Source organism: Rhinatrema bivittatum, chromosome 2 (assembly GCF_901001135.1).
Source record: "Rhinatrema bivittatum chromosome 2, aRhiBiv1.1, whole genome shotgun sequence".
Lineage (NCBI taxonomy): Eukaryota > Metazoa > Chordata > Amphibia > Gymnophiona > Rhinatrematidae > Rhinatrema > Rhinatrema bivittatum.
The window spans coordinates 447,643,826-447,659,430 of NC_042616.1; the positions used below are offsets into that span (position 1 = coordinate 447,643,826).

At 46.4% G+C, this 15,605-nt stretch overlaps 1 protein-coding gene across 5 annotated transcripts in view; it reads right to left on the reverse strand.

Annotated features, from left to right (window-relative positions):
* Positions 1–15,605, reverse strand: part of ATF7IP (activating transcription factor 7 interacting protein) — a 331,366-nt gene that overhangs the window by 61,591 nt on the left and 254,170 nt on the right. For all 5 annotated transcript variants that reach the window (XM_029590341.1, XM_029590340.1, XM_029590343.1 and 2 more), the window contains one exon: positions 10,591–11,217. In XM_029590341.1, the coding sequence (XP_029446201.1) occupies positions 10,591–11,217 (627 nt within the window). The remainder of the gene's footprint in view (positions 1–10,590; positions 11,218–15,605) is intronic.

The window sequence follows — 15,605 nt, forward strand, 5'->3', positions numbered from 1 at the left end:
GAGAGCCAGGAATGCGCAAAGGACATCTCCTTACAGATACACATCAAAGCAGGCATCAGCCCACGATAATACTTGCTGGCGATACAACAAATCCACATGTACATTTCAAGACTGCAAATTCAAACATGTTTGCACCATCTGCACAGCCCCACACCCAATGTTAAAATGTAACAAAAAAGCATCGCCGGGGAGTAAGGTTAAACCATGAGAAGATGCAATTTGAAAAAGCACTGTCACCAATACAACTAGAAGCTATAAAATCATGGCTCGGGGTATGCCCGAACAAGGAGAAAGCAAATAAGATTTGGCAAGGGTTTAAAGATGGGTTCATTATCCCATTTCAGGGACAAATTCAAGGAGTAAAGATCAACAACTCTCCTTCGGGAACTAAACACGCGGATATTGTCCGTCAGAAGTTGCAAACGGAATTAGAATTAGGAAGGATAGCAGGCCCATTTGCGCAACAACCATTCCAACTTATGTTCCTATCGCCTTTAGCGGTAATCCCTAAGAAAGAAAAAGGAAAATTTCGGCTCATACTAAATCTGTCATCCCCACCAGGAAAATCCGTAAATGACCATTTGCCGCAAGAGGACTGCTCGGTGCAGACGCATCTTTCGATACAGCATTGGCACTGCTACGGTCTTGCGGAAGAGGGGCCTGGATGGCAAAAGCGGACAGAGTCCGCTTTCAGGTTGCTTCCCGTTCACCCAAACAATTTCCCGCTACTCGGGTTCACATTTAACAACCAATTCTTCTTTGACAAATGCATGCCCATGGCATGCCCAAGGGTGGAGGAATAGCCTAGTGGTTAGAGCAGTGGACTATGAGGAAGAGGCTCCACTCTAAGGCTCAATCGGGTTATGGGTTGTAACACATGCCCAATCTTTAATGCCCGAGAATATCTAGCTATTCACCCAGAGGGCCGAAACCACCTGCTGATACATCAAGACGGTTCCCCGCTGACAAAATTCCAGTTGATAGCGGTATTAAAAGCAGCGGCAAACAAACTAAAATGGGACACAAGGAAGTTCAGCTCGCACTCGTTCCACATAGGTGCGGCTACAAGTGCAGCGCAGGCTGGATTAGACAAAGACACGATAAAGAGGATCGGAAGATGGAGATCGAACGCCGTCGACACATATGTACGGCTGGACAAGGTTGCATCTTCTCGAATTAACCAAAATTATTAATTCTATTTTGCAGAGCAACAGAGGGTTCGGCGGACAGCATGGATTATTGGCCACTCGTACGTAAGATGGGCGGCCAAGAGAGCAATCAGACGACCCTATGGACAGCACCTGGGCCTGGCACCACAAGGGAGGATTGTCACATGGATAGGAAAACCCGGCATGCGATGGAAGCAATTATTGCCTCTATTACGGCACCTGAGGGACTCCAAGGCGGCTCCAGACGTGATAATCGTACATCTGGGGGGCAATGACTTGAATTCATTGACATGCAAAAGCCTAATCCAATCAGTAAAAGACGACTTGAAATTAATATCAGGGTTATACCCAAATTCAGCAGTGGTGTGGTCAGAAATTATCCCAAGGCCCAAGTGGAAAGACTCAAAGTTATGGAATAGAGGCAGAAAGAAAGTGAATAGACAGTTGGAGATGTGGGCAAATAAGAGAGGGACGCATCAGACCAGACACCAGTGGGCAGAAGACAAGTGTCCGGGATTGTTCAGAGAGGACGGGATACACTTGTCCGACATAGGATATGATATATTTAACAATACGTTGCAAGACGCAATAGAAGCAGGATACATAAGGAAGCAAAAGGCCGCAGCTAGTTAGGTCAGTGGGGGGAACGCGAGGCAAGGATCCACCTACCTTGCGTTTTGGCGGTTACCCGGGCCGGTTGAATATAGAGTAAGGGGTGCTGGCAGCATCACCGGACGGAGTGGGAGCCGTCAGTGCCAGGGGAGGTGCCGTAAAGGCGGGGCGCGATGAAAAGCGCCAAGGGCGAGACCCCCGCCGGGGTGAGGTCACGCCTCACCCCGGCGGGGGTCTCGCCGGGGTGAGGCGTGACCCCCGGCGAGACCCCCGCCTGGCTAAAAGACGCCTGGCTCGGTTACGGCGGGCGGTCAGAAGCAGCTCATCAGCTCGGGTACACCAGGAAGTTGATGCATATGTTAAACAAATAAAAGCTGCGGCCTTTTTACGCCAAATAACAGTTGTAGCGTGTTTTTTGTTACTAATAGCTATTACAAGGGTAAGCAAGCGGGGAAAAGGAGGCCGGGAAAGAGGACGCCAATACACGGAGAGTAAGTGGTGGCTGCTTACGTTAATAGGTAGGCCCGGGCTTACTGGCCAGAGCCCACCCCAATAACGGACGCGCCACCCCAGTGTGGCGGTCCGCACGAAAAAGAAAAAGGGGGGAGGAAAGGTGCCCAATAGGGCGTCATCGGAAGGTGCCAGCGGCGCCGTTCGATGACGCAACGGCCCTCTTAAAGGGCCGAGGACGAGCAGCAGCCGCCCCTTTGCGTGCAAGCCAGCAAGGCGAAATCCCACCCACCCACCCTGCAGGAACATTGTCAAAAGGATAGTGGAAGAAAATGGGGTTACATATGGGTTATTTAAGGTGAATTTAGGGAGTTGTGTGAGTTGTAAAAAAAAAAAAAAAAAAAGTTACATCGTCAAGGTTGATGTCGCAGCTTGGTGGAGGGTGGTTACCCGGGCCGGTTGAATATATAGAGTAAGGGGTGCCGGCGGCATCACCGGACGGAGTGGGAGCCGTCAGTGCCAGGGGAGGCGCCATAAAGGTGGGGCACGATGAAAGGCGCCAAGGGTGGGACCCCCGTCGGGGTGAGGTCCCGTCATCATCTGAGGTATCCGGGTCCCTGTCAGGGTTAGGCGAGGCATTCGAGTAAGGTCAGGAGGATTTTGTGTTTCTGGCAGGGGTTGGGCCTGTGTTGCAGCCGGGGCTGATTGTGCCTGTACAAAGGCTTGCAAGCCCCTGGAAAAATTCCAAGCAGGAGAAGGTCCCTGGGTCCATGTTAATCCCAGGGGGAGTCAGAGTAGGGGGCCCCTGAGGTGCCCTCCTGTGGAGAAGTCATCTCGGAGTTGCATAGGTCCGGGAAGCTATTGTATGTAGTGGTTCCAGACCCATCCTCAGACAGTGAAGGACCAGGCTTTGGTCCCCCCCCCCTGAGCTTCTTCGCAAAGCTGACACAGGCAGGACTCCAGTTCAGGTTGCGCGGCTCTTATGTGGCAGGCTGTGCAAAGAGTGCCTTCTGGCCTTCTTGGACGCCGGTGCCATTGAATCTATGTTTGGGCACACAAGTAATTTGCTTCACTGCATGCAGCTGTAGTTATGCGTGCGGTGAGGATTTGTGTGTGGCTGTAGTTATGCGCACGGAGTGCGCTCCGGTGTGTGCGCGGCTAACTTGTGTGTGTGGCCCAGTTGTGCGCGCAACTATACGTGCGACTGTATGGGATGCGCACAAGTTGTGAACATCGGCTGCCAGATTGTCCTGCGCGTACCGCCGAGGGTAAGGGAAGATGGCGCCGATGACCCCCGCATGTAAGATGGCGGCCCCCCTAAGGGTCTCCACGTGTGTGGACCCCTGCACCGGATCGGGGCCTAGCCTAACCAAAGCTGCTCAACCCGATCGGTGCTCCCTTTTTAACTCGCTGGAAGCAGAGTCGGTACGGCAATCTGAGCTCTGGAGACAGGAGACCTGAATTTAAAGTTTCCTTCTTACCTGGTCTCGGCGCTTACCGCTTGTGCATCGGACGGTTTCCAGCTGCGGGGAGAGAGGGTTTTACCTTCACTACCGTGCTCGGATGTGCACCCGCTGCCTTTCAGCCGCTCTTGGGGCTAAGTCCACTCTGGGACCAAGGCAAACCTCTGAGAGATATCTGAGATCACCTCATGAATTCTCAACTGGGGGAGGGACCCTTAGGTATCACTGCAGGAGAGCAGGGCTCGATCTTCTTAAGGTAACGTTATCTTCTTGTTGTAGTTTTCCTAACACTGTGCTAGTGTGTGGGATAGTGTCCGCATCTGCTACGAGATGGAGTGATACTGAGGAAGTGAGGTCAGTGCAGGGGTATATGTACCCAGGATGACATCAGCTTGAAATCTGACTCCGTCTCCCATCTGCTAGCAGAGGAGCACATAATCCATCTGGCTACACACTAGGAAAATTATTCTTACCTCAGAATGTCATTTTTTATGTAAAATCTGTTATAAATGCATAAAATTATGTATGGGGAGGTGGGGGGAGGGGGCGCCAGGCTGTAAAGTTTGCCTAGGGTGCCCAATACCCTTGCACCGGCCCTGTAGACTGGTTTAGCAAGATAAAGTTAAGTTTTGTGGGATAGCAGGAAAAGTGTTTAAATGAATTTTTAAAACTGTATTAAAAATGAAATGTTTTGGGGGCGCGCTGTCGAGCGCGCGCCGGAGATGGACGTGTGAGAGTCGGGCTCCCGGCCGAGGGATCTCTAAACCCTGATTAAGAGCGCACACATTTGCATTTTGGACACTAAATCGAGAACATAACCGCGACGGTTCGATTATTATGGCATCGAAACGCAAACCGACAGATTTAAAGCAATTCAGCTATCAAAAATTGCAAATGGACCAGCAAGCCGATGGTGACTCGCTGCTGACTGGGTCCCAAGATGGCGATGGCATCGGGGATCCTACCCCTGTTCAACATGCTGCCCTGCAGATCGCCGATGTTCTGAGCCGTGATGAGTTACGAGGGTGGTTCATGGACATAAGAGTGGACATGAAGAACCACAAAGCAGAGCTTTTAGCAACCATGACTGAGCTACGGGAGGATATGGCGGCGCTTGGTAATAGAGTGGGGGAGTTGGAGCTCCGAGTGGAGGGTCACGCGGACAAGATGGCGTCGCACACCACGCAGTATTTACAGCTCCAAAATGACAACCAGGCTATTCATGAAAAACTAGAAGATCTCGAGAACCGCTCGAGAAGGAATAATCTCCGCATACGAGGTATTCCCGAGACGGAAGATTACAAGGACGCTCTGGCTGTTGCACGCAAGGTTTGCGCCTTTTTTCTCTCTGTGGATCGGGGGCGGCAGATGACGGACTCTGCCTCGGACCAGGCCGACATCTCTATTGAAAGAGCGCACCGGGCACTCGGCCGCCGCACTGATAATCAGGCGAGGGACATCGTCCTATGCCTACGAGACTTTGTCCAAAAGACTCACATCTATGAAGCAGCGCGAGCACAATCCTCGTGGCAATGGGACGGACAAACTATTACGGTGTTTCAAGACCTGGCTCCCGTAACTCTGCGCAAGCGGTTTGAACTCCGTGAAGCTACCAGAGTTCTGAGGGAAGCCCAGATCCGCTACAGATGGACTTTCCCGTTCGGACTATTTTTCTCGCATCATGGTACGACTTATCGAGTGAAGTCCCTTTCAGAAGCGGCCGAGGCCCTGAAGTCAGCGGGACTCACGGTCAATTTTTCCATACCAAGAGCTCAAGCTGGGCCTGCCGCTGGGGAGAAGTTTCCTCGATGGCAAAGGGCCACTAATGGGCGCAGGCGTCTCCGTCGTCAGAATGGGGACCCAGAGCCATCTATGGACGACCAGGGCTGACTGGACTGTGAGGACCAGATTTCCTGCTTGAGGTTTTCCTATCAGGACATTCATACTTACTTGTTGAGAGAGTGCTTAGTATGTTTAGGGTTGTGATTGGCAGCCATGGGCAGAAGCACTGGTTGGTTTTTGCCTCTGTAAGATGTCAGTTTATAGCATTTCTGATGTATGTTGTTATTGCTACAGGGCGGGGAGATCCCCGGGGGGAATGTGCTGCTTGCATGTCGGTCTCTGTGTGTGCCGAGGCCCCCAAAGGGAGGGTAATCTGCCAGAATGGTTGGGCAGAAGTTGGTGTTAAGGGGGGGAAAGTTGGGGAATACTACCATGCTAAGTTTTATCCTACTAGGGTGACTGCAAATCATAAGCTCATTGGGCAGGGGATGGCTATATATAAGTTGGGGGGAATGCTCATATTACTGTTTTATTTACTATACTATGCTTAGAGTGTTAACTATGAATGTCAAGGGACTACAAACTCATAGGAAGAGGCAGCTGTTTTTCCAAGATTTAAAAACATTGCACATTGATATAGCGCTGGTGCAAGAGACGCATCTGCGGGCCCGACATACGAAATATTTATATCATAAACATTATCCCACGCAATTCCACGCAGCCAGCTCAGTGGGCTCTAAATATGCTGGAGTAGCCATTTTAATCTCCACAGACGTCATGCATGAGGTTATGCACTCCTATGCGGACCCCGACGGACACATAGTGATAGTGACCCTTAAGCTGGGTCTGGAACTTCTTACGCTTGTTAATGTATATGCACCCAACACGTCTCAAGTGCAATTCCTAAAACGCCTCGAGGATTGTCTAGCCCTCAATATAGATCACCAGCTGCTGGTGGGCGGCGATTTTAATTTGTCCTTGAAGCCTCAACTAGACAATTCCAACGTACTGTCCGTGCATCAGGGATCGCCGAGACATCGCCTCCTCCAACTATTGGAGACATGGAACATCGTTGATGTATGGAGACAGCGCTACCCGAGGTCCAGACAATATACATTTTATTCTCAGGTACATGCTACATATACCCGGATAGACTATCTATTTGTGGATAAATGTTTACAAAACAAGGTGAGCAGGGTGGAAATTGAACCGATTACTTGGAGCGACCACGCACCAGTATGGCTGGATATCAGCCTTGTAGATTCATCCCGGGGAACTAAATATTGGCGCCTCAACGAGAGCCTACTAGAGGATAACCAATATGTCAAGAGGGTGGAGAGGTCCTTGCAGGATTTTTTCCTCAATCAGAATGCGGAGGAATCCCCTTCTACGATTATTTGGGAAAGTTCCAAAGCACATATCCGAGGAGAGTTTATTTCTAGATCCTCATATTGTAAACGTATTAGGGAAGAGAAACGTACCCATTTACTGCAGGAAATAAAAGACCTTTCACGCCAACATATGACGCAACCTTCTACTTCATTATATAAGAGACTGACACAGGCCAGACAAGCCTTGAACTTGCTGGATTCTGCACAAATAGCTCATGCTCTGAATGTCACGAAGCAAATGTACTTTGAAGGAGGGAACAAGGCGGGCCGGTTGCTAGCTCGGCGACTTAAAGGGGTTTTGCTGCACAACAGCATTGCCAAAATCAAGAATGCTAAGGGCTTATTGCAGACCAACATACCGGACATACAGCAGAGCTTCGCCGACTTTTATGCGAATCTCTACACATCACGAAAGGATATCCATCAGCAGGCTATAGAAGACTATCTGGAGGACGCGTCCTTACCCACCCTAACGATGCAGCAGCGGGAGCTTCTGGATAAACCGATTACCATGCTGGAGGTGCGTCACGCGATCAAACTATTGAAACCGGGCAAGGCGCCGGGACTAGATGGATTGACTTGCAAATATTATAAGACATTCTCGGACGTACTGACCCCTCATCTGACAACCATGTTTAATTGTCTACGTAATGGAGAGCAGTTGGGCCCACAATCTAATGTAGCCGGGATCTCAGTCATTGCCAAGCCTGGAAAGGACCCCACCTTGTGCGGCTCTTACAGGCCCATATCGCTTATAAATCTTGACCTTAAAATACTGGCTAGGATCCTAGCGGAACGGCTTAACTCATTACTCCCTTCTTTGGTCCACCCAGATCAGGCGGGTTTTATCCCAGGCCGTTCTGCCTCTGACAACGTTAGGCGAGCGATCGATCTCATCTGGTGGGTTCGAAGAGAAGATATCCCGAGTGTGTTGGTAGCAGTAGACGCGGAGAAAGCGTTCGACATGGTCCACTGGCCATTTCTGTTTCAGATTCTTGTCAAATTGGGCTTTGGAGAGCACTTTATGCAGTGGATTCATCAACTGTATCATAATCCCACGGCGCAGGTGAAGGTCAATGGTGGATATGGGACGAGCTTTTCTATTGAACGTGGCACACGCCAAGGATGCCCGTTGTCGCCCTTGCTCTTTGCGCTCTTTTTGGAGCCGTTCACCGCTACTATCCGCGCATCACCAGCTATTACGGGGATACAAATGGGTAAGGCTCACTACAAGTTGACACTTTTCGCAGATGACATCCTTTTTACCTTGACATACCCTCAGCTGTCTCTGCCTGCTATGCTGACTGCTATCCAGAAATTCAGTGCGGTCTCGGGTTTCACGGTCAACCTTGAAAAAACGGAAATTATGAATCTTAATTTGCCGCCCTCCACAGTTGGTGAGCTCCAGGATAGATTGCCATTTCGGTGGACAGTGAAGCCCTTAAAATATCTGGGAGTCTACTTGGGCGCAGATATCAACCAGCTATATCATATCAATTACTTACCTCTTATTAAGGCAATAGACGGTGATCTTCTCCGATGGTATAGGGATCCTCATTCTTGGCTTGGACGCATAGCCATTATTAAGATGAATGTCCTTCCTAGATTGCTATATCTTTTCAATACTCTACCCATCTTTTTGACAAATAGCATTCTCCGTTCTCTACAGCGAAAAATCTTTGACTTCATCTGGCGGAAACGGCCGCCAAGGGTGGCTAGGGCGGTACTATATCGGCCTAAAGCTAACGGAGGGCTGGGAGTCCCGAATTTAATATGGTACTTTGCGGCGGCGCAGCTGCGGACAGTAATCCATTTACAACTGGGTGAGCCGGGCACAGTCCCCTGGCAAGACATAGAACAGCATGTGGTGGGACATATGAGGCTTCGGGCATTATTTTGGCAACCTCGTCACACGTGGCGACCCATGTTATTGCTACCTCCCTCCCTCCTTACCACACTCAAGGTTTGGAGGCAATGGAAACCGAAGTTGGTGGGGACGAGACCCTATCATCTTTCCTCAGCCCTCTTTCATAATATCCATTTCGTGCCAGGATTGCCTCTCACCGCCTTTGCACTTTGGAAATCTTCGGGCATCTTTACCATAGGAATGTTGATCCAGGAACGCAGCATTATCTCCTATACGAACCTGCAAGAACAATTCAAGGAGGTGCGCCTGCCCTTTTTGGAATATGCGCAATTGGTGCATTTCATTCGTACTCTTATGCAATCCGGGCACTTGGAACTCGCTAAGACCATGTTTGAATGCTATTGCTCTTCCCTTCATGGTCTCAAAAAAACTATTTCTAAGATATACATGCTACTTCAAAGTGGGCAGTCATTGAAGCTGAACTGCTCCTTAGCTTGGGAAGCTGAGCTTAATTTGAACTGGTCGTTGGAGGATTGGGAGGATCGATTTTTGAGTGCACGGCGGTGTTCACTGTCCGCTCTTCTTCAAGAACATTGTTTTAAAATGCTATACCGCTGGCACTATGTCCCCTTGCGGCTGTCAAAGATGTACCCTACATCATCGGCGGTATGTTGGCGCCAGTGCGGGCATATCGGGTCATATCTACATATATGGTGGAGCTGCCCAATCATTACCCCATTTTGGCAAGAGATTCTTACCTGGATATCAAAACTGGTTGGGCGGGCGCTACCATCAAACCCTATCCATACCATTCTTGATACGCCTGTGGAGGGCTGGTCCTTCCACCAGCAGCGGTTATGCCACCAGATTTGCATAGTTTCCCGACTTGCTCTGGCCCGCAATTGGAAAAGCCCTACCGTTCCCTCTTTAAAATTAATCATTAATCATCTGACCAAAATCCAAACATTGGAACATATTACAGCTGTCCGGCGCCATCGACTCCCTTCATATCAAGCAGTGTGGGGACCCTTCATATCGTGGAGTGCCACCTATAATGCAAACTGACCTCGAGTTCTGTAGGTCCCTATGACATTCCTCTGACATTTTCTCTTTGACAATCGCATTCACTATGATTTGTGGGATATTTGTCTATCATTATGTATGTATCTCCAACTCTTGCTGTGAGTCCAAGGAGTCATCTCTATTACTTTTAGAGTACCAGATCACCTAGATGGGATTGTATCACATATGGTAGTGGGGGGGTGGGAGGGGTGCAGCATCACTGTGTATTAGCATACTTGTGTACTACTATGTTTACTGGGATTGCTCGTACTCATGTGGAGGGTACACTATGTTTATGTTCTTTCTTTTGTTTGCTAATAAAAGCTTTAATACAAAAAAAAAAAAAAAGAAATGTTTTTCACTATCAGCAGCTATCTGTCAGCTTCAGGCATTACCCAAAGCAAGAAATGTATGGTTTCCTTGTAAACCTCACAGAGCAGCTTGTAGATTTTCAATTTTTCTTCAGCTGTGCATCTTATAGACAATTCCAGAACCTAGATCTTGCACATTTAATATCAATCTGTTTTGTAAGAATAAAGCCCATATCCCAAACATATTGCATATGTGGAGTTTGAGGGCTAAGTGCACTCAGCTTCACTCTTCTCAGAACAGTCTGTAGTAACTAAATATGATGCAGGACAATATCAGATATAATAGATTACTCATAAGTCCAGAAACATTTATCCAATTCAGTCACAATATTTAATGCAATTATAATACAGAAAAAAATTAGAATGTTTTCCTTCCCCTGCAAATAGCTATTGTTATGCGAGTTCTGATAACAAAACACTCACCAATTCTTGGTGCTGCAGGAGGCTCAGTGGGTGATGGGTTGTTGAATGCTGAAATAGGGATTTTCATCTGTATAGGCCCCCGACTGGGAGGAGGATTATATGGTCCTGATGTCGTCACTGTGGGTAAAGAAGTCCTTGCAGCTTGAGCTACAGAATGTGCGGTGGTAACAGCCTGTACTGCCAGTGTTGTGCTCAATGATGAGCTAGCTGGAGAGTTGCGTTGCATCCCTGGGCTAGATACAGCGGGACTGTTATTTGGTTTTACTGTATTGGCTGATGCCAAAGACACTGGAGTTTTGGTAAGGTTCCCTACTGCAGGTTGGCTTTGCACAGGAATGAATTCAACACTACCCGATTGCTGATTTGTGACTAAAGTACCCGTAGTGCCTTGCAGGAGTTGAGACTGGGAAGAGACAGCAACAGGGACATGTAAAATCACAGGCAGAGATTGCAGAGAGACGGACATTGGTTGGGCACTACCACTGGGCACTTGGCTAGTGCCTACCACTGTAGCTGTGGTAGGTGCTGGAAGAACAGAGGTCATCACAGATGCAGAAGTCACAGGTGTTGGAGGTTTGGGTTGTCCGCTGAGAATGGTTTGAGGAGCTGCAATACTAGCTGCTGGTACTACAAAACAAAAGGAGAAAAAATGAATGCTTTAATATAATTTTATTAATTCGTTAATCTCAGGGAAAATGACCTTCGTGAGATCCAAAGAACAAGTAAAGGAGAAACAGAATGCTGTATCACACATTAAAATAACAGTCAAAGATTATAAAGCATCTCAGCTAGAACAATTACTTTGTGGGAATAATTGTTTCCTTTGCTTTTTAGTTTTGAAAAAGTCACAAAGTGTCAACTGAGATGCATTACCATCCATTCTAACTCTGGATAAGATGATTTATATTCTTAGCTATCTACAAAACACCCTGGGTTAATCTTCTTTGAAACAAACTATAGATTAGTAAGTATGAAAAATGGGTCCCCTTTTGGTTTCTAGAGAAAGCAAGTTCACAGAAGTACACATGCAAGTGCAGCCTAGTGACAATAATACAGAACTATGCTACATCATCTGACCTTTAACTTACTCAATGACTTTTAGCAAGCCAATTAATCTCTTATTAAAACTCAAACTAGAAGTTTTTTGAGAAAAGGAATCTCCTCACTATAGAGGCAATTTTCTAAGGAGTTAGGTGTGTAAGTGTAACATAGTATCCTAGGAATTTTCAAAAGCCCATTTGTGCACTATGACGGCACCTTTCATTCTGGCGTGCAGCACAAGCACATGGATGTGTCCATTTTATAACATATGCACGTTTATGCACACACATTATAAAATCAGCATGGCGCTCATACATGTGCGCATAATTTTATATGGATGTGCACAAATGCCACATCTACCATGTATGTGGGGGGATTTTGAAATATATGCGCGCCAACGGCAATACCCATTTCCCTAGTCCATTCCCAGTTCACCCAATTAAATGAAAAGACTTCCTTACTCCCCCCCCCCCCCCCCAGCTAACTAGCCTTTTACCCTACCTGCCCCGACCCTTGAAACCCTCCTGAGTAGCCTATTTTATTTTTCTACTTCCTCCATAGCAGAAGTAAAGTTACACGGTAGGGGATACCTGCGCGCATTTGTGCAACATTTTTACATACAGATTTGAACCGCCCATGTTCCCACCCAGACTCTGCCCACGCCCGCCCATTTTTTGGTCTTTTGCATTTGTGCGCGTACTGGGAGATACACGCATGCACGGCCGCTTTATAAAATCCGAGTGGCGCATGCTGGCTGGAGACACGCATATCTCCCGGCTTTGGTGTGCATTTTAAAATCTACCACTTAAAGTGCACTTACGTGTGTAAAACCTATTGACAACTCAATGGCATATATTGCAGTAATTTTCAAAAGTCCACTTACACACGTAAATGGCATTTACAAGTGTAATCCCAGTTTTAAGCATGTAAATCCTTTTGAAAATTACCCCCTATGTGAGCTCTGACTCAACTGTATATACACTAACAGCAGTATATACATAATAATGAGAAAAGGTAGTGTCACCTATGGTAAACTGGAAGACAATGTCAAAGAATGTGGGTCACTTGCTACAGTAAGACTCCCTCCTTTGACTCTCCAGAAGTTCAAAGTCTCTCTCTGCTATGGAGAATCCTCACAAGATGATCACCTGAGTTGCACTGGTTCTGATAGTGTTCTTTTTTGATCGCTGTTTGGATTTGATTTTTGGAGTCCATTTTCTCATATCATAGCGCCATCTCCTTGGACAATGTTACTTTCATACTTTACTGCTGACTGTGGTTACCTGCAATATGATGCTACCCAGATTGACTTGCTTGTTTGGGTGATGTTTATAATCACATATGGAGCTAGTTCTTAGATGGTTATGCTTTCTGCCACAAGCCCCAAGTTGTCAGGGCTTGGGTCTTGCTTTTTTTACTTTCTCTCAGGAGGACATTCTTTTCTTTTTCTCACATGTGGGATAGATATTTTTTTTTTAATGTTCTTTGTATTTTCTTTATTCTCTTCTGCTACTAAGGTTGGGAATTTCTTTTTTTGTTACTATGGCTTCAATCTCAGATATACTTTTGGTGTCATTGAACTTTAATGGTCTCTCACACCCAACTTAAAGAAAGTGTTAACATATTTTGAAATCATTGAAATCAGATGTGGCAATGTTACAGAAGATATCTTTCTTCCCCAGAGTCTCTTAAACTTAAGCAAGAGTAGGTATAATAGGTGGCATATGCACTGCGGGAGAATTGCTACCTCCCGCTTAAGAAATAAGCGGGAGGTAGCAATTCTCTTCCATAGGCGTTTGGAAGCTCAGATTTTAAATCAAGCTATGGATGAAGATGGGTTTCTGCCTTAGTTCTCATTGTAGGAGAAAGATTTTCTTTTTTCAACTTGTATGCTCCTAATGTAGATGATCCAATCTTTTCTCAACAGATTTCTTCCCTTATGATGGGGGATGAACCTGCCAAATTGATAGCTGGTGGTGACTTCAACCAACCCCTAGACCCATTATTGGATAGCAACTTAGTCTAAATTACAGAAGGCTATCTCTGGCCTTATAAACACCCATGGGTTATCTGATCCCTGGAAAATATTACACCCTACAGATAACTATACTTTCTTCTCTTTTCCTCACTCCTCTTATTCTAGAATTACTTGTTGATTTCTGGGGAATTCTTACCAAATGTTACCTCTACGATACATTGGAAGGCCACAGACTGCCACTCATTGGGGTAGATTTTTAAACATACAAATACAGGCGCGCGCACATGGATGCGCAATTTTATAACATGCACACCGGCTTGCGCATGTTATAAAATCCGGGGCAGCACGCGCAAGGGGGGTGTGGAATATTGCAATTTTCACACAGTGACGCATTGCGGCCTTCCCCAGTTCCCTCCCAGTCTGCTCCTTAAAAGGACTGGCAGGGAACTTCCTTACTCCCCTGCCCATTCTCCCTCCCTCTTCCCCTGTCCTCCCCGACCACTTAAAAGCTCCTACCTATTTTTGTTTTCTTTGTTTACGAACTTACTCCAGCTCCTGAGATGGCTTGTGCGCGTAACAGGGGTTACGCGCGCGGCCAGGCCCCTTCTAAAATGCGCACGGCATGTGCAAGGACTGGTTATGCATGTAACCCCCGTATTTTATACACATAGGCAATTTAAAATTCACCCGATTGTGTTTTGAGAGTTGTCATCATTGTAGGATGAAAGAGAACATTTTGGTTTCTCGATTTTTTCATCTTTGATGTATTTGTTCTACTTGTGAAGAATTCAAACAGCAAGCCAAGGACATGTAGCATTCATTTAGTGAACGTGGGTATCCAGATGTCGTGATTAAGAGTCTACAGGAGAGCATAATACTGTAACCGAGAATTATTGTGAAAAAGAAGCCGGCAGCACCCATGGATAGAGTGGTGTGTGTACTTCCATACACACCAGCCACTCAACACGTTGTTCAAATCATTAGACGGCATTGGCCGATGCTACAAGACTGTGGGAGTTTGATAAACCCCCTTTGTGTATAAGTAGGCCAGGAATTTACAGAAGCATTTGGTCTCTTTTTTACCATCTGAAAATAAGATCTTTAGAGACCTCTAAAAATGGTCAATAGCCGTGTGGAAGTTGCTCCGTATGCTCATTATCTCTTTTGGTATGTGAATTGACTCATCCAGTTACCCAGAAAACACTACTGTGATCTTCTACCACATGTCAATCTAGAAAATGTTATTTATCTTATATTTTGTCCTTGCGTATTGTGGTATGTGGGTCAAATTAGTCGTCCTTTAAAAACTCAGGTGATTGAACCCGGAGCAACATAAACAGTGCACGTTTAAACACCCCATTGGTTCAGCATTGGTTGACTGCTGGACATAAGGTACAAGATTTACGTTTTTTGGCATTACAACAGGTTCATGTACATCCTCTCAGTGGTAATTTATCAAGCTGGTTGCTACAGGTTGAACAAAAATGGATTTATCGCCTGGACACTATCTCCAAAGCATTTAAATAATCAGATTGGGGGGGGGGGGGGTGTGCATTTGTAAATGTTTTGTGTATTTTGTTTTTCTGTGGATCCAATTTTTCTTGGGCAGTGTCTAAAGGTTATTCTCAGCATTTCCTTGCTTTGGCAGCTTTTTTTTTGGAAGGGAGGTGCTTACGGTTCTTTTTTCTTAGATTGATGGATTGGTTAGAGTTTCTCTGGATGTTAATTGGTTGCAGAGTCTCTAGCTGTCGGTTTAAAACGACACTAGGATTCTGGCCGGTAATTGCATTGGTTTACTCTAAATGTGTGGTTACATTTGTTGGCTTTTGAATTTCTGTACGGTTTGGAAGGTAAGTTTGAGTTTGGAGTTTAGAAAAAGATTTTTTTGAGTTTAATCTATTATTGGTAATCTCTGTTGGTATTTTTTGGTATAGGTTAGAAAATAGTTTCTTTTTTTGTTGTAAAGTGATTTATAACTGGTGATTTTTCTTTGGTT